The 19,394-nt window shown below is 33.8% G+C and overlaps 1 protein-coding gene and 1 long non-coding RNA gene across 2 annotated transcripts; one reads left to right on the top strand and one right to left on the bottom strand.

The window, feature by feature from the left end:
* The first annotated feature begins 606 nt into the window (after positions 1-606).
* LOC126714206 (uncharacterized) lies at positions 607-1,966 on the top strand. The gene is made up of 2 exons (XR_007651566.1): positions 607-1,015; positions 1,471-1,966. It is a non-coding gene; the product is annotated as an uncharacterized LOC126714206 (long non-coding RNA).
* Positions 1,967-12,105: 10,139 nt separating this feature from the next.
* On the bottom strand, positions 12,106-17,635 carry LOC126690064 (protein NRT1/ PTR FAMILY 3.1). The gene is made up of 4 exons (XM_050385201.1): positions 17,504-17,635; positions 17,176-17,393; positions 15,735-16,294; positions 12,106-13,206 (listed from the first exon to the last, which is right to left on the bottom strand). The coding sequence occupies exons 1-4, from the start codon at positions 17,568-17,570 to the stop codon at positions 12,312-12,314; spliced, it is 1,740 nt and encodes a 579-aa protein (XP_050241158.1). The 5' UTR covers positions 17,571-17,635; the 3' UTR covers positions 12,106-12,311.
* Positions 17,636-19,394: the final 1,759 nt, after the last annotated feature.

Genomic DNA, 19,394 nt, shown 5'->3' with positions numbered 1-19,394 from the left:
TCATCCAAGTATTTAAGCAAAGACCATAATGTTAATTAGACCTGTTTGTTTAAGCATTCAAAAAAGAGAGAAACAACTACTTAGACATGTTCATCTAAGCATGTTATGAAAAGCAGATAATAACTTAGAAAATGTTCATCCAAGCACATGAAGGAAAATAGAGAATTGTCATGCTATTTGTCATCATCCACAGAGAATTGTCATGTGAAAGAAAACATAGAATTGTCATGCTAATTCTCTAGACATGTTCATCTAGAGAAAATCAAAATACTTAGACATGTTCATTTAAGCGTTTAAAAAAAGTAAAACAATTACCTAGACATGTTCATCTAACCATTCAAGAGAAAGTTGCACATTAGCCTAGAAGCGTTCATCTAAGCATGTAAAAGGAATATCAATGAGATATATAGGCATGTTCATCCAAGCATATCATGAAAGAAACAAATAATGACTTGGAAGCATTTACTCAAGCGTGTGTAAACTTAAAGAGCATAATTAACTACTTACCAACATAAAGCATAAATAAAGGGGGAGGTGATCACTTAAAGGGTTAGGGAGAAAGTAAGGAAGTATTAAAGTACAACCAAAGTAAGAACAATAGTTGCACAACCGCTTTTCTTTTCTGCTCACTAGCTCTTGAGAGAGAATTGGGGTGCAGAAAATGGAATAGGTCTTCTCTCTTTATAGGGGAAGGGATGGCATAGCTTTAAAGCTAAGTTATTAGCTTTCTTCTGAAGCTAAGGGAGGAGATAAACCTGTTTAAATAAGCTGGAATGGATTTGGTGTTGATCCATATCTGAAATTTGAAAGGAAGTTGAAGATGATGCTGAACTGGTGTTATCTTCTGCACCTGTTTCATATTTTGGCTCTAACTTTCTGCTTAAAATTCCAATTGATTCAAGATTGGTTTTTTTTGAAAGGAAATTCAATTCTCTGCAACGTTTCCAGAAATAGAGAAAACCAAATTTCAATGTTTTGCAGGCCAAAAATGCGATTCCAGTTGCTGCTGAAAATAGTAACGTTTTTTGAGCATTTTTCTGTTTTTGAAAATTTTCATAGAATTTATCTGTTTTTCTATCCAACTTATTTTTCAAAAGCTTTCTTCCGAAGCTAAGGGAAGGGATAAGCCTATTAGATAAGCTTGAACAGATTTGATGTTGATCCCCATTTGAAATTCTGAAAGAAAATTGAAGATGATGCTGAATTTGTGTTATCTTCTGCACCTGTTTCGTATTTTGGCTATAACTTTCTTCTCAAAACTCCAATTGATTTGAGAATTGTGTTTATTGAAAGGAAATTCAATTCTCTACAACTTTTCCAGAAATAGAGAAAATCAAATTTCAATGTTTTCCTGGCCAAAAATGCGATTCAAGTTGCTGCTGAGAATAATAACGTTTTTTTGAATTTTTTCATATATCATATCTTTTTACAAACTTAATTTTAATGTCGCGGTGTTTGCAAATGGGGAAGCATCAGGTGTAGGTGCTGTGGTTCACAACGAGAATGGGGAGGTTATGGCTGCACTATCGGCGAAAGGGGATGCAGTGGCTAATAGTGAGGGGGCCGAGGTGTTGGCATGTCGGACAGCTTTGGAATTTTCTGTGGATGCTGGTTTTTCGGATCTGATCATTGAAGGTGATAACGCGACTGTGATGAAGACTATCTCATCAGCACAACATAATTTGTCTCGACTGGGACTGGTTTATGAGGATATTCGTTGCATTGTAGCAGGTCTTCGGTCTGTGTCTTTGAGTTGTGTCCATCGTAGTGCCAACTAAGTTGCCCACTCTTTACCTCGTTACACTAGCCTAATAGATAATGACATTGTATGGATGGAAGAGTCGCCACCGCCAGCCACTGAGGCTTTGTACTTGGATTTTAGATTTTCTAATGAATGAATGAAGGTTGTTTTCGGTTTCAAAAAAAAAAAATTATTTTGTTCTAATGTAATTCCTTTTTTCCCCTCTCTCTCTCTAGAGTAAAGGTGTTTGTTTTAATTTAAATATTGTTATAGTCGTGAATACCAGATAATCATGGTAGTTATCTCATATAACCAATAATAATAATAATAATAATAATGAATTTATTTTAGTAAACTTGTGGATGTTATGTATTTGGTTTTCTTTCCAAATTTCATATGAAACTTATACTGTCTTTCTTATCTCTCTTTCCCAAATGGTAATGATATTTAATTAGGGAAAAAAGCCTTAACATCCCCTCAACTATAAGGTAGTAATTATTACACCTTCAACCAAATGGGATTGGTTGAGTGGTTGGGCACTCGGTCTCAAAGTGGTTGTCTTGGGAGGAGAAATTATAAGGTCCATATGGTAGATAAGTGATGTGGTCCACCATTCCACTAAAAAACTTCCACCTATTTAAAATTGTTGGTTAGAAATTTTTTTAAAATAGAAATTAATTACTGACTCAGCAATTTTAAACAAGTAGAAGATTTTTAGTGGAATGGTGAACAAGTGACGTGGTCCACCAGAAGACTCTATAATTTCTCCTGATTGAGAGAGAGAAAAAAGTTAGAGTTCAATTTTTAGAGAGAGAGAGAGAGGATCTCTCTCAATCAAGCTGCTGATCTAGTTTTTCTTATTTTTATAATTATTATTATTTTTTTTTTATGTTGCCGACCATTGGAGGAGAGGGGTTTGGGTTGGGGTTGTCGGAGTTATTAGGCAATCAGTGGTATATGGCGGTTGCACCACGACTTTTGGTTGATGGATATAGTGGTATTTGTGGTGATGTGAAATTTTGGGTCTGCAAATCAGTAGCTACTCAGTTTACACTCACTGATTCAACTTGATCTACTCTCATTATTGTTAGATTTATCTCGGCCATACAACACCGATATTGAGGAGATGAAATTTTGGCTATGAAGGTTTTTTTTCTTTGAGTTTTGTCATTAAAATGTCCAGTATAATTTTGTCTCATTAGAATGTCCAGAATAACATTAATCATGTAATTTGGAAATGGTTGTTGGGACTTTACACTAAAAATATCTGGATGGGACAATTGTGGTTATCTTCACATCTATGAGAAATACTTTGTAGTTTGGTGGAGAAGTGTCAGAATTTTGGCGACGTGGGGTACGTTGTCGTTGTTGTTGGGGATGGGACAACTGTGAGAATGGGAGGAAGGGATGATGCGGCTCCATTGAGAGATCCTCTCTCTCTCTCTCGTTAACCTGAACCCCAAGTTTCTACTTTCTATCTCTCATCGAATGCTTTGGTTATTTTATTTATTTATTTATTTTTTTTTACTTTTGGTGCGTGCCACATGAGTTTATTATTAATTTTATTTAATAGAAGAGTGACCGGAGTATCTAGTGTAAAGTTCCTAGGAGGGGACTTAAACAGAGGCTTAGGCTTAAGAGTTTTTCTTTTCACTTTTTGATTCTTTTTGTGTGGAGGAATGTATATCAATTTGTTTTTAGAGGTAACACTCATAATAGATACAAAATCGGGTACCACAACATGAATGAAACAAATATTTTCATCATTTTCAGCAATAGGTTTAACAATCAAACACTTGGTATGTATCTTAAGAGATTCATTTTCACATTTTAGCTCATCAACAAGTTTGTTAGACAAAACAAGTTTAGCATCTAAGTTCATATTCAAACATTCAAACTCTTTCAGCTTTTCAAGAGAATTTTCAGCAAGTTTCTTATATTTCTCAACCAATTTGTTGGATTCAGAGTTTAGCAATCAAATTATCATTTTCACAAAATAACTTACTCAAATTCTTATGAAACTTGTTAGCCTTTTTCTTCAAGAGTCTGACATTTGGAATATTAACAACACCCATAAATTCAAGTAACATGTCATCACAATCATATGGATAAACACTCATAGAGGCATTTTTACAAACACATGGCACGTTACAATAAAAAATATCCATAGAAGCATACAAAGTATTATCTATGGCAAAACACATAAGGGGTTAAGGATCACATTTAGGTAATGAAACCAAAACAAGTGTACCCGCCCTAATACCAATTGAATGCTCGAAAATGTGTTAAGATTAAGCATATATGGTTTTCAAACATTGACATTTAAGCCTCTACAGAGTTTCTTCAATCATCAAGCAAACTAGATGTCAACATTTCTCATTTTTTGTAAGACAATGAAATACTAGTTCTATGTCCCAAGGTTCTAGGTTCTAGGTTCCAGGGCTAGGAAATCTTTGAAAATCAACCTCGATTAAATCATGGTTAGCAAAATCAGTGTCTTTGTCTTACATTGACATTCGCTTTTCAAGTTCTGTTAATAAGGGGCATTTTGTAGACACTCAATTTTGCGCCCGTAATTTAAGTTTTGGAGGATGACTAAGATGATCATTCTAAGTACCCAAAAATCACAATTTCATTTCATGCATTAAATCATCCATCACATATCACAAAAAGGATCTTGAGACTCTAACGATCACGACGATATGCCCGATTCCCAAATCGGACCATTGGATTGAAAGATATCACAAAATCAAGTTTTCATGGTCTGCATGCATTGTATATGGGCGAAGTTGATCACGTGTGATTGATTAAAATTAATTCTGATTGATTAACAATTAAAATTGATTAGAAAATTTATGAGATTGGTTGTTGGATTTGATCAGAGATAAGTTTGGTTGCATAGGAATAAAATGAATAATTAGATAATAAGGGAGTTGTTGAAAATTGAGTTTTTTTTTTTTTAAAATAATTATCATTCAGAAAATTATTATTTTAAGGGCCTGATTATCAAATTAAAAGGACTTTATTGTGGAATACGAGTTGAAAATACGTCCAAGTGCAATTCCCAACTCTTAAAATCCCTAAGAAAGAGTCCAAAACGAACCAAAAGAGAAAACTGGGCCTAGCACTCAAGAGTACCAATTGGCACTTCCACAGTGCCGATTGGCATGGGTTCCAAATCTGGCCCAAAAACTTTCAGATCAAGCTAAAACACGCCAGATTTGATTTTTTAGGCATAAAAATTCAACCTAATTTGTATCTGAACAGATCTAGCTTATTTTCTAAGCACAAAACCTCTATAAATAGATTATTAAAATCAGAAATCAGCACCCCTCTCTCCACTTATGTTAAAGAAGTTTTGGAAGCTCTACTTTAGGAATTTCTTTTCTGTTAAGTGACCCTATTTTAGATCTCAAAGAGATCCATTCTCTTTGATTTCTAAAATAGTCCATTCTTGTAGAATACATTCATGCAGGTATGCTCTTACTTTACTTTCCATAAACATGATTTTGTTTTTATTTTACTTCCATAAACATGCTCTCCTCTCTGCTTCATCTTCTATGAATATGTCTTTACTTCTTGTATGGATAGCCATGTTTTTAATATGTTATTGCATGTTTTCTTTCTACTTTTGAAAAATTCACATGCATAAATCTAGGGTTAAATTTCTTCTTAAGATTTTAGATTTGTAAGAAAATCTATCACAAAAGTTTAATTTTTTTTTTCTTTTAAACTAAAAACCAGATCTATATTTTTCATATAAATTCAATTCATGTTTTTTTCAAAACTAAAACCCGATCTGTATTTTTCTCCATGTTTTTCAAAACTAAAATCGGATCTGTATTTTTAATAAAAATTTGATTTGTATTTTTTTCCATAAAAAACTAATTTGTATTTTTTATGAAAATCTTATCTGTATTTTTTTCATAAAAAACTTTGATCTGTAATTTTTTTACGAAAATTTGATCTATATTTTTTTCAGAAAAATCTGATCTGTATTATTTTAATAAAAATCTGATCTGTATTATTTTAATAAAAATCTGATTTGTATTTTTTTAATTAAAAATCAGATCTATTTTTTTAACAAAACCATATTTGTATTTTTCATAAAAAATTTACATTTTCATAAGAAATTTGTTTTCTTTCACATTTATAAAAATAAAACTAAATCTGAATTTTTATTAAAAATTCATTTTTTTATGGAAATTCAAATTTAAACTTTTCATCAAGCATTCTCATCAAATTTTTTTCATACAAAATAAGGTTGCAAGTCTAAGGTTCTTTAATAGTATTTTAACCCTAGATCAAGAATTTGACATGGCATTTGTCGCATATGATTTAACATTTTGAACATGGGTATTTAGTGGTCATTTAGAGTCTAGAAGACCAGATTCTGTCTGGGTAGAATGGGTGTCTAACACCTTCCCATTCTGTAATTTAGCCTTCGAACCATAGGTCTTGGTTCGTAGAATAGTGCTTTATCTTTATTTTTGGTATATTGTATTTAGGACAAAAGTTTTGTATTTTTTTTTTTTTTACATTGATTTTATTTAGGACCAAAGTCTTGTAACAATATTCTAACAAATTGTATTCATATGTTCAATTAATGAAACTAGAGGTATTTTAGATATGTGAATTGTATATTGTATTTTTTTTCTTATTTTTTAATAAAAAATTAGTGTTGACACCACATAGCCCCAAAGGAGAGGTGCCGATACTTTCTCCTTTGATTTGAGAGCACCAAAAAGTTTGGTCTCTCACAACGAGTTTTAGTGGTAAGATGGTTATTTATGCCTTTCTCTTAGGATTTTTTAGTCCTTCCTGTCAAAAAGAGTGATAAAGATATGAATGATAAAAGATCAACCAAATCATACAAATCACATAAACGAGCCACAAAGCTCACATTGCTTAGTTGTGCATGAAGATGCTCATCTGAGCTACAAGTGATACAAAGTTGAGAAATTTTGTTTCAATGGCCATCCAAGGTTCATAAGTACCAATATACATATACACACACTGTTTTGTATTTTTCAAAAATTTCCCTTTGTTCTATTGAAAAGAAACATAAAACAAAGCACTAAAACAAACACACAAAAACATCGAAAACTAGAATGACTCAAACCATAACTAACCACCATGCATGAGACCAAGAAAGTGAAAGAACCACTTGGAATCTTTTTCCTTCCAAATGGGAGACCTGGATGGAGGACCTTTCTTTTGCATAAATCTTTGTTCAGATGGATAAGTAGGAGAGTTGAATCCATTGAAGTTTGAGAGTAACATGATAGCCTTAAGAAGTTCTTCAAGAGGGGCCAAAGAGAGTTGGAGTTGATTTTGGCTCCCGAAGGATGATACACTATTGCTTTGTTGACTGGCTAGCCACTTATAGCAATTTGGACAAGTGTGCTCGAATGCTCTATAGTAATGGTAGAAATGTGTGGCTTCTTTAGTTGAGATTTTTTATTAGTAGAGCGATGATTATTCTACTTAGTCTCTTTCTTAGCAACCTTAGGGGGTGCTCCTAGAATGGATTTTCCCTTATCATTTTTATCCCCACTCACATTTTCAGTTTTAGGTTCAGTTACCTCATAGTTATCATTACTAGTAGGGGGGACAAAAATGACTTTATTTAAAGTATTAGAAGAGGTACTGCAAGAAGAGAGAGAATGATCTTACCCGAGACTTGTTTTGTCAGATGCAGATTTTTGGAAGTTGAGCATTTCATCCAGCTTGGAACTTGAGGTCCTTTCCAATTGTGCTTTTACTTGAAACAATTCTGCATCCAGTTTCTTGGTCATTTCAACAAGAAAGTTGTTTTCAAACATCAGTGCTCCGATGGTTTGATTAGCTTCATTAGCCTTGGTGGAGAGTTCCTCTTGTTTTAAATCCACTTCACGTAGCTTCCTTGTAGCTAACCTGTAAAGCATTTCATGCTCCTCGAAAACTTTGTACAACTTAGGATAGGTAGTGTGGATGTCATCTTGTTCATCCATCTTCTCAAACTTGGATTCCATCGGCTCTTCCTCCTCATCAACCAGTTCTACTACTTCCTCAGGAGACTCAATGGTAGCTGTGAAAGCGCTCACTATTCCCTCTTGGTCACTATCATCAGAATTTGCCTCTGGTTCTGTATCACTCATGGTGGCAGCTAAGGCATTGCTCTTGCCAATAGATTTGAGATATGTGGGACATTCTTGCTTCATATGTCCATATCCTTGACATCCATAGCACTTTGGCATGGTAGAAACATTATTACTTTGTCCAACATCTCTAAATTCTCTCTTGCCTTTGTCTTGGGACTTGAACTGAGAAAATCCAGATTGTTTGCTATCCTTGTCACTTGCCTTGACATTCGTATTCTTGATGAACTTCTTGAATTGTCTAGTGATATATGATTTGAACTTAATGTCGTCATCTTTAGGTGATTCATCATTATCATCATTCTTGGCCTTCAATTTGACTAACTCTAGCAATTTGAATGATTGTTGTTAGTTGTAAAGTTCTTCACTTCATCAACAATAAAGATCAGGAAGCACTTGATTACAAAACCCTATATAGTATAAACGCAATAGCTTCTCATAGAGAAAATAAAGCTCTTGGTCTCTGTATTTGTGTATGATGGCTCTTAAAATAAACCTTATATATGTCTAGGGTTGTAAGAAAAGAAACCCTAAAAAAATACTTAAGCTTGGGCTGAATTTCAGATTTGGAAATCTGAAATTGTAATTCTCGGTAGATTGAGCTTCTATCGAGCCATTTGTCAAGCTTCTCATTTAGTCTCCATAGCAGTATCTGTCGAGTTATTTGTCGAGACTTAATGAAACAGCTTTTCTTCACTTGTTTCTTGGATCAATCTTCATGTCTTTAATATGGACACTTGATATGCTTGAACAACATATTTCTTGATGTATTAAACCCAACTTAGATTTACCCAATTATAAGTAAAGTGCATTTTGTCAAAAGATTAGCCAATTACATAAAATATGACCTTAACAATATTTATTTAATTTATTATTTCATTCATTTTTTTTTTTGTTTTGTTATGTACACTTGTTTGGTTAAATGGACATATAATAGTTATTTTAAACATTTTATTTTTCAATTGGATGCATGTGTTAACAACAACATGATAATTAAAAAAAAAGGGTTGATTTTTGCTTTTTTGTTTTTGTTTGTAGTTGTTGCGTTAACATGATTGTTGAAGCTAACAGATTTTTCTTTGGCAATATAAATACTAATGCAAAAGATGTAATTCAATATATCACAATGTAAATGATGATTGTAAAAAGGTGTGCATTTGTGTTAGAATCTCAGTACTTTTTTATTGTGTGTATTTGTTACTAAAAAAAGAAGAAGTAATTGTCATATATTGTTTAAGAGAGTGTATTGTGCATAATATAACTATTAGGGTACATATTTTTTACAACTATTTTTATTTAAATACCACTACTAAATTGGACCAAAAATATAAAATTTTATAGGACCCAATATTTTGTAAGGCTTATAATTCAGACTCATCCCCAAATTATTTTATTGAAGGTGTTCAAATCCCATGATCAAAAACCATGATTCAAGTCTATGGCGAATTATCTATCAAAAAGCTCAATTCTCCTTGGCAGTATTAAAATATTAGTTCTCACTAGTAATATTAAAAGCACAGTTCTCACTAGCAATATAAAAAAAACTAATTTTCATTGGCAACATTAAAAGCCCAGTTCTCATTGGCAATATTAAAAACCTAGTCCTCACTGGCAATATCAAAAAACCCAGTTTTTACAGGCGATATTTAAAAGCCCAATTGTAAAAAAACCCAATATTGTTAATATTAGGGAAATACCATACTGTTAAATTACCTATGCCCATAACTGCAATTGTTTTAAAATCTTGAGTATTCATAACTACTTATCTATTCCCTAAACTCGTGGGAAATTATGATCATTTGATTTTGCGGTCACTATTTATAATTCTATAATAGTCATTCATCCTACAAGCTCATCTTTAAAATTATGACATGATTATTGGGTCTTGTTCGGAACTGTAAACATTGCCTATGCTATTCTCAAAAAATCATGGAATTCATCATTTTAAAAATAGTAATTATTATTTACAAGGCATTTAGAAATAGTCAAGCTTACACAATTATTTTTAAAATATTACAAATCATTATCCAAAGGCCCATTACAAATACCAATCAAATCCCAAAATACATTGAATATCTACTAACAATAAAAAGTCCATGAGGGATAAAAACCCATGGCAATATGTGCCATTGCTGCCCATTTTGTAAGACCCAAGATGTGATGAAAGAAAAAAAAAGCCCAAGTGAAGAGGAGCATAAACACAACCCAACCAAAGGGTCTAGCCCATGTAAAATAGCCCAACTTGAAGTTCCAGCCAAGGCAGCCCAAAGCAAAGGATTAAACCAGCCAGACAACTTCTCTCTTATCCATCCTTGACCAAGGTTTAGCTAGAGAATTCCTTAGGGGACAACCAAATATCTTAGACTAAACTAAGGGCTATCCCATCAACTTTCTACCACTGCCTCCCCTGACATGAACAATACCTAGAGATTGTATTAGCAACTAAAGTCTAATAGGTAATGGGATTTCATCATTTTCCTCAAAGCTCTAGCTCCAGTGGAAGGAAGCCATGACCAAATTACTCAAATCTTAGCAAATCACCTCCATAAATGCAAAAAATGTTCAAGAATTGGTTCATGCACCAAGCCCATGAATCCTAAAGGGGAAATTTGGGAAAATGTGGTTTGAAGGGCATAAAGGGATCTCTAGTAGAATCCTCTGAAGTAGGCCTAAAATTTGACACTTGGCTTAGGGTGTTGAATCCTACTCTCTAGGGTCCAAATCTAAGTTGCAGCACCAAGATTATACCCTAATACTTGCCTTAATCCCATTGGCCAAAGCCAATCCCAAAAATCTTAGCATTTAATGCAAGATTACCCAAATATTCACTCATGTCTAATATTGCCCAAAGAAGCAAGGCCCAAAAGAAAGTATACCCTTTATAGCCAAATCCTAGAATGTACAGTCTGCCCCTCTTATTGCTGATCAGCCCTACGTTTTTGGATTCTTGCTAATCATCCCTAAGCTTTACTATAAAAGGGTAATCACATCAGCTCCACCTACACACACACACCAACCTCCCTGAAATTTCTGTTATTCTTGTTGCTTTGCCATATTTTAGCTTGTAGATTAGTTTCCCCAACTCATAAATGATCCTTCTCAGTTCGTAAAAACCCACACTCACCTAGCCTCAAACATTCCTTTTCCTTTTTTTTGCAAATCCTAAGTCTATAAATGCTCCCTAATCAATCAAAAACAACCCTCTTCCCCACTAAAGACTTAGCCTCATCATTATTTCCCTCCATTTTACTACGAACTCACACACCCATTCACTCAAAATAGCCTTTACTAGCCAACACATATCCTACATTCCCTAAGAATCTTGGCTCAACATCTATTGCATTGAGCTGGAGTCTCTCTCTCTCCCTTCATATCATGCTAAATAACCCATTTCTTCTCACCATGGAACCTTTGGTCTTTACTTTTTGTTTTTCCATTGAAGGATATAATGTATTTGTAACAATGAAATTTTTTCCTGATATTGACGTAGTAGTAGCAAAAAGTACCTTGGACCACCTTGACTGAGACACACAAGAACTTTTTGAAGTGAACATTTTCTTAAATTTGTTCAATAATTGACTGTTGGACCATCAGTTTAATTTTACCTTACCGCTGAAGAATTTTATTTTCTTGCATTGTTGTAACTGAACTACTAATCTATTAATCAACCATCATGAAGTGTTTTATTGGGCCTTGATGCTGTTCTTGCTAAGGTGCACCCTTTATTTCTTTTTTGGATAGGCTTATCACTACATTGAAAGCCTTTGGGTATCATCTTAAAGCCCAATGTTGAGCTTTGGCTTGGCCTCCCCATATTTTATTCAAGAACATCAATTTCCTCCTTAACGATAACTTACTCCACATTCCTTTTAAGAGTTCCAATAACTTTTAAGTGGATTTTGTGATATACTTTTGTGCTAGAATTTCATTCTCTTTATCTTGTGTGTGTTTGTTTCATCAAAAAAAAAAAAAAAAAATGATGATAGGAAAAAGGTTTTCGTGAAATATATTAATTGCCTCAAAAAAACAATAAATATGTACTTTCTCGTCTCATAGAATAGTGAATTTCACTAATTAAATTTATAGTGAAACCCATTTTTCATGCGAGAAGAATGAGTATGAATTTGTTATACTCTTGAAATTTTCTGTAATTTTCCTTTGGCTTCACCCATTATCTAATTGCAGTAAAAAAAAAAAAAAAAAAAAAAATTGTATAACTGTTCGAATAATAATTTGTGACTATATATTACTCTTTTTTATATAGTGATATTAATTGATACTTTAATTCTATCTTTATTTTACGTTCACATTATTGAACAGAATATATTCCCCTCATTTTCCCCTACAAGCACGGTCATTTAGAAGGAGTGAAGCTAGAAAAAAAGGGTCAACTGGACTGTATTGAACCCCAACTGTGGCTAAAGCTGCAACTAAACCCGGTTTGCAAGCTCAACTCCATCTTCTTCAGAAGTACCGCTTTCTTTCCCATGCACCTGAACAGGCTTAAATGTATATATTTTGGCGCAATACAAGTAGTAAATAAGATTTACGACTTGCAACAATGTGAGTAGCCAGTAGAAGTATTCCAACTTTCCCTTACTCAGATTGTCATTCCGAAGCCAGTTTGATCCATTAGGCCCAGCACTAAACTTGTGCACTACGAAAACAAGTAGCGAGCTGAAATAATTCCCAAATGAAATAGCCAACCAAAACAATGCCATAGCAGTGCTCCTCATGCTTTCTGGTGCCTGGTCGTAGAAAAACTCCAGATGTCCTATGGACATGAAAGCTTCAGCCAGCCCATGAAGGCAATACTGTGGTACAAGCCAAAATACTGATATAGGGATATCAGGATGAGGCTGATCGATGAGACCGTGTGCTAAAGCCACATTTTTACGCTTCACTTCCGCGAACCCGGCAACTAGAGTGGCGAGTATGGAGATAACAAACCCGATTCCCATTCGATGCAAGAAGGTGATGCCACGGTCAAGCCCAGTGAATTTGCGAGCCAAGGGAATGAAAAGACGGTCATAAAATGCGATTGTGATGAGCATGGTGATATAGGAGAAGACAGTCATGGAGCCAGCAGGGATTTGGAAGGATTTTGTGATGTGCCTATTCATGGTTTTGGCTTGTAGAATTGAGAATGTGCTTTGTTGTGCATAGGCTGTGATAAGAAGGATGCCTGAAGCCCATATAGGACCCATTCGGATCACTGATTTTAATTCTTCCACTCTATGAACAGTGTTCAATCTCCAAAAGTTTGGTGCTTGCCCAGATTTGAGGTTGTCTTCTTCTGTAACAATAGCTGCCTTGTCAAGGAACCTGCAATAATAAGCATATAGATGCTAGAAATTAGTACAATCTACTAGCTTCAAAAGTGTCGTCTGTGACAATATCTGGGTGGGTCTCTCATGGGCTGAAAACAGGGGGCCTAATTATGACCCACAAGGAAGCCCATTGGGCTTTTTAGCCGAAAGAACTAATGGCTACACATTTTTTTATAAATAGTATGCAACTTAGTACTGTATTAATTTGGTAACTCCATCGCAAAAATGGTGAAATATTTTGTAAGAATAATGTATGGACATATGTTTTTCACACTAACTGTATATTCCTATTTTGATAGGACTATACTATTTTGATTGTATCTATCTTGATATTACTTTTATTATGTATAAATAATTTGTAAAATTATTATGAAAAATGTTATGTTTAAAACCTACTAATTTAGTTGGGGTATATTATATATATTTTACTCTACAATCTCTTAAACCTCAAACAAAACAGGAAATAAAAACAATTATAATATATGTAAGAGAAGCAGAAAAATATAAAGGAAGAAAGAGGGAGAGAAAAGTAATAATCTGAGGTAGGACGACTCTTAATATTTCTTAAAGGAGAGGGGACACTCAGACTTTTGTTGCTTAGCTAAAAGGTTACCCGTATATCGTAGACAAAAAAAAAAGGGTTATCGTATATGATATAATAGAAATATAGTATGTGGTGCTGATCATCAACATGTTTATAAAAAGTGGCACGCTGCTTAACATGTTCTAAGAATGCGGCCCCTACATTCCATGGACAATGATTGAGTCGTCCGTGGGCTTCCAGTTAAATGACAGCCATATATGATAGTTGTCTTCCCCATAATAGATGATGATAATGCAACCACCGAATTGGTGATCCGTGATCTCCATTGATTCCAATCATAGCAAGACAAAAAGGAAAATAACAAAAATAAATAAATAAATAAATAATGAGAGATGAGGTAAAAATTTTTGTTGTCAGCATAAAGCAATATCAAGTTGTTTCCCATTGCATGACAATAATGTGGGTCATACAAAGGGAAATCCTTTTTCATCCTAGGGCCAATTTCTTTTTTGTAAAATTATTCATGTTTACTACTTATAAAAAATGTTTACCAGGATGACTTTTAGTTTTGTGAAAATAAATATGCAAGTTTCTCAGCCAAAAAAAAACAAAAAAAAACCCTTATACGTAGGAGTAAAATTTTAGGTGAAGATGTTTTGATGTTTCTTTTTATTTGATGTACTTCAAATAATTGATTTTGTTTCCTTATTTCCCAAAAAGAGAAATCAGATTTCTATCAATGTTCAATGGATGAATAACTTTCTAAAACTTACCATTATAATGCAAGATATTAGCTAATTTATCACTATTCTGTCTCCCCATTATTGTAAAAAAGGAAAATTTTGTTTCTATTGGCAAATCATATATAAAGATAATTACTAATCATATTCATGAGATGGTATTACATGCATCAGCTATATGTATCCCCCTTTCACATGGGGTCGGTGAACCTATCCCAAATGCGAGGGGGAATACATGCACCCCATACATAGTAAAATTTTCCCATATTCATATGTTGTTGTAATTCAAGACTAAAGTACAAGATGGGGATAATGTCACATATATATTATACTTGGTGACCATAGTGTTTTTAAGAGACACTAAGGTAATGTTTGGATACACGTTGCGTTTTGCTGCGTTTAGTTTCCTGCGTTTTCCCCTCCCCCCCTTTTTTTTTTTGCACGCGTTTTCCCCCAACAAGTGGCTACTGTTCATGCACTGTACATGAACAGTAGCCGCAACTTTTGACCAGTCTTCCATGAACAGTGCATCTGTGCATTGTTCACGGACCCATAAATTTCATTTTTTAATCAACTTTTTTATTAAAAATGGGTCTCACGGCACTATTCACACATTTAAAAATTATTTTGTTACAGTGTTTTCAGTTTTTAGTTTTAGCAAAATAAGTTTTATCCAAACAGACCCTAAGTAGATAAGTGAGGGAAGGATTTTTAGCTAAATTAAATATCAACGTACAGTGGTGGGGAAGAAAGAAGGGTGTTCATATTTGAAATAGATTTCTTTTATGGTTCATATTACATATTAGAAATTTAAAGATATAAAAACCGTCAAGTTATTTAATAATTTAAATGATTTGATAATTTATATAGTACTACTATTAGATCCAGGATAAAAATATTATTATTATTATTTTTTTTTGAGAAAGCAGGATTAAAATATTAATCTTGAGATGTACTATTTCTATTTCTAATAATACGGAGAGAATCATATTCTAATTAAGTTCATGGGTATATACAAGGATTGCTTGTACACCGTTTTTAGAGTTGATCGATGCAAGAGGGAAATTTGTTTTGATTTAAAAAAAGTAGGGGGCGAAAGGTTTTAAAAGCCGCGTGCAAAGTTTATGATAGCCTACTAAGTACCAAATTCTATAGTGCTCTTGGATGCAACTAATTTCCAAATTAGATAACCCTCCTTAATTGATGTAACTTTTGAGAGAGATAGAAAGTGGCACTTACTTCATGTGCTTGGTGTGAACAAGTTTCCCTGCCAAAGAAATTGAGGCATCAAGCTCGTCATTTTGGTATAATAATTTAGGATCATATACCGAAGGCAGCTTTCTCTTCTTGTAGGCGGCCACAATCACTTGTACCAACCGGGTAAATGGACTCCCAACCGGATCCAAGTTCCGGTAAAGTGGGTACCCGATAATAAAAGTAATAACTGAAATTAACATAGCGATGGTGGGAATGCCAAGGCCCCAACCCCATCCAACGTTATCTTGAATATAAACAAGAACGGTCACAGCCACTAGTATGGATGCCCCCATGACAAAATAGTACCAGTTGAAAAAAGTCCATGTCTTGGTGTTTTGCTTAGGATCCGTCTCATCAAATTGATCTGCTCCGAATGCCACTACACAGGGTCGGATCCCACCCGATCCTAGGGCTCCTAGTAGGAGAGATATGTATAGGATTGCCTCCTGTCCGGCATCGGCTTCTCTGCACACTTGATCACCTTTACATGGGGGTGGCCTAAGTTGTGGCAGTACTGCTGAGAGTGTTAAGCTAATCATGCCCTACACATATATTTTCCAAATTAGGAGGAAAACAAATTCCTTGCTTAGGTGAAGATAACACAAGAAAGGAAGGGGAGAAAAAAGATAACGTATTCCCCTTTTATCATATATTTTTTATTATTAGCACAGTAAATTTAAGACGTGACAAAAAGTAATTGAACTAAAATTTTGATGCAATAAGTATTCTGGTTTGTTAGTATAATTTTTATAGGGTTAGTCATTTTTTTCTTAATGGTGCTAGTTACTTACATGTTATAAGTAGTATGCCATACAGCTAATGCATACTAGAGAATCAAGACAGTTATAGAACTTTCATTAAAAAAAAAAAAAAATAAAAGAATGTTATAGAACTTATCTATATTGTCTAAAATTTATTTGTTGTTTGGATAATCTTTAAGAAAAACCACTTAAATTTCTTCAATTTTTATTTTTTGAGAACCAAACACACAAAGGGAGAGGGAAATTTCTTTAATTAAGTAGGCAATTCTATGTCTTTTTACCTTAATTAGTTGATTAGATAATCAAATGAATTTCTAAAAATTCTTTTTCTATTTCTAAAGATTTATAAAAACCATTTTGCAGTGTCAAAATAAGGAACGTGATATAAAAATGGAGAATTTATGATCTTTTTTCCAAAAGAAGAAAAAAGAAACATAAAATCATCTTTAGGGATTGTGTAATACTTACTCATTAAACTATTTTCTTTACACAACAATGATATTCTTTATTTCTCTTTATCACTCCATATAATCACACGGATATTATTGGTACACCTCAACATTTTATAAGAATCTCCTTGATGTATGTCATATTTACACCTCAACTTCTTTTTATAGAGAGAGAGAGAGAGAGAGAGAGAGAGAGAGAGAGAGAGTCTTTACTATTTGGTATACGATGGAAGCAACTGTTATGGTCCAGAACCGACCAACAAATGCATCAGAGATGAAGGCCCCAAGCAAAGGTGTCAAGCTTGCAGTCCCTCCAAAGTTGGTGAGGGTGTTAGCTGCTTTGGTTACTGGCATATGCAGCTGTGTTGTTAAGTAGTTAATCATATTAGTACTAAATCCTACCACAGCCAACTTCTCACTAATCTCGTTTGCTACATAAAAAAAAAAAAAAAAAAATCATCGTCAAAACTAGTATATCCTCATAAACAAAAGAAGCAAAATAGAAAATTAAGTTTGTTGTATGAGTGCTGCGAAAGCTTACCAAAGATGAAGGGCATTGTGACCCACCCTCCTTTTTTCATTCTTCCACGGTTCCCTTTCTCCTCCATCTTCTTAGTGTTTTAGTACTACAATGGCACCCCAAAGTGGCTAACCCTCTTATTTATAAGCTCTGTAGACTGAAAATTTGAACGCAGTAATTATTTGATGTAACTTGTCCTCGTAAGATTTTCTATTATACACGTGTATGGCCACGAATGAGATGTTTAAGACTATATGTTTAGGATTTTTTTTTTTTTGATAGGACAATATGTTTAGGATTAATCTTTGTTGAAAATTAAACACAAATAATGGTGGGTTAGGGTTGGACAGAGAAGTCATTGTCATCGTCATTTTTTAACTTTTTCCTCAACTTGTGTAACATATTACTGATGATATGTGATTAGGAGATAAGGACTTATGGACTGACTGAACTTTACTTCATTATAATTATTGGCTAAGACTCAAAGGGATCAGAAATGATATCACAATTCAAAATGCACACATGGTATAGCCAGTAAACTAAGGGTCTGTTTGGATAGAACTTATTTGGCTGAAACTGAAAACTTAAAACTGAAAACACTGTAGCAAAATAAATTTTAAATGTGTGAATAGTGTTGTGGGACCCATTTTTAATGAAAACGTTGATAAAAAGTGGAGTTTGTGGGACCCGTGAACAGTGCACAAGTGCACTGTTCACAGAGGACTGGGTCAACAATTGCTGCTGGGGAGAATAAAAAAAAAAAAAAAAAAAAGAAAACGCAGAAAACGTGAAATGTAGACGCGCAACGCTCTATACAAACACACACTAAGTGTGTGTTTGGCAAAAATAGTTTTTGCTAACTCATTTTACCATTTGGCTTATTTTTGTTACTATTTATAGGTCCTATTGCATTTTCTGATATTATTCATAGGTCTCATGCTACTATTTTAGCTAAAAGTTAGCTAACTTTTAGCTTTATCTACATTACTTTAAGTAAAAATTTTTTAATTCCAGCAACTAGCTAACTTTTAGCTTTATCTACATTACTTTAAGTAAAAATTTTTTAATTCCAGCAACATAAGCAGATTTCAAATAGATCCTAAGAATAATATCCTGTGTAGTGTCTAAAGTATAAATTAAAAAAAAAAAAAAAACCCTAAAAAAAGAGAAAAGGTTTGGGTTCTGGTTCTAGGGAGTGGAATCCGAAGCATGCTGGCATATATCTTCGATCCACTATATTTGCCACGTCATAAGTTTTATGTGTTGTTTTGTCATTTCACGGTTCACTGCAGTTCAACAAGAGCACAGTTCAGCACAGAAAATTATTGAAATTGGTTACTTCTACTAATTGAACGATAGAGAAAGACAGAAAATACGAGTTTTATTGACAGATGCCTTAGGGGATCCAGTAATAAAACTATTTTAAAAAAAATTATGAAAAAATGAAAAAACAATTAACTTTTCTTTTAACAGTTTTTAAATTTCACGTAAAAAGTTTCAAAAATGGATGATTGTTGATGCCTATGCAATCAAAGCACTTCTTCGACAACCCATTCTCTATTTGGTAGGATATTCCAGTGGCTATTGCAATTATCACAGTATGATTTGAAAGCGTGAACACCTAAAGCGGTTAAAAGCTAGGCCATAGCAAATTTGTAGGCTCAATTTCCTGAAGAAGAGGAATTCCTGCTAAATGATGAGGTACCTGGAGAAGTAGCTACGATAGAAATGGAAAGACAACAGTGGGTCATGAAATTCGATGGCTCCTCTATGGCAAACTCAAGGGGCGCGGGAGTGGTCTTTATCACAATGATGAAGAAACCATAACACTCTCATTCAAGTTGGAGTTCCCATGCTCAAATAATACAGTTGAATATGAGGCTTACCTAGTGAGATTGACAACGACCCTCGA

Source organism: Quercus robur, chromosome 1 (assembly GCF_932294415.1).
Source record: "Quercus robur chromosome 1, dhQueRobu3.1, whole genome shotgun sequence".
NCBI classification, from domain to species: domain Eukaryota; kingdom Viridiplantae; phylum Streptophyta; class Magnoliopsida; order Fagales; family Fagaceae; genus Quercus; species Quercus robur.
Note: the sequence above shows the minus strand (reverse complement) of the source record. Positions and strands in the feature narration are given on the sequence as shown.

What these genes read in the sequence shown, in the direction of transcription:
- LOC126690064 (XM_050385201.1), bottom strand. Translation starts at nt 17,570, where the DNA reads ATGGAGGAGAAAGGGAACCGTGGAAGAATGAAAAAAGGAGGGTGGGTC. An exon ending in CACAATGCCCTTCATCTTTG is followed by an intron (nt 17,394 to 17,503) that starts GTAAGCTTTCGC and finishes TTTTTTATGTAG; the next exon opens with CAAACGAGATTAGTGAGAAG. An exon ending in GTTCACACCAAGCACATGAA is followed by an intron (nt 13,207 to 15,734) that starts GTAAGTGCCACT and finishes TTATTATTGCAG; the next exon opens with GTTCCTTGACAAGGCAGCTA.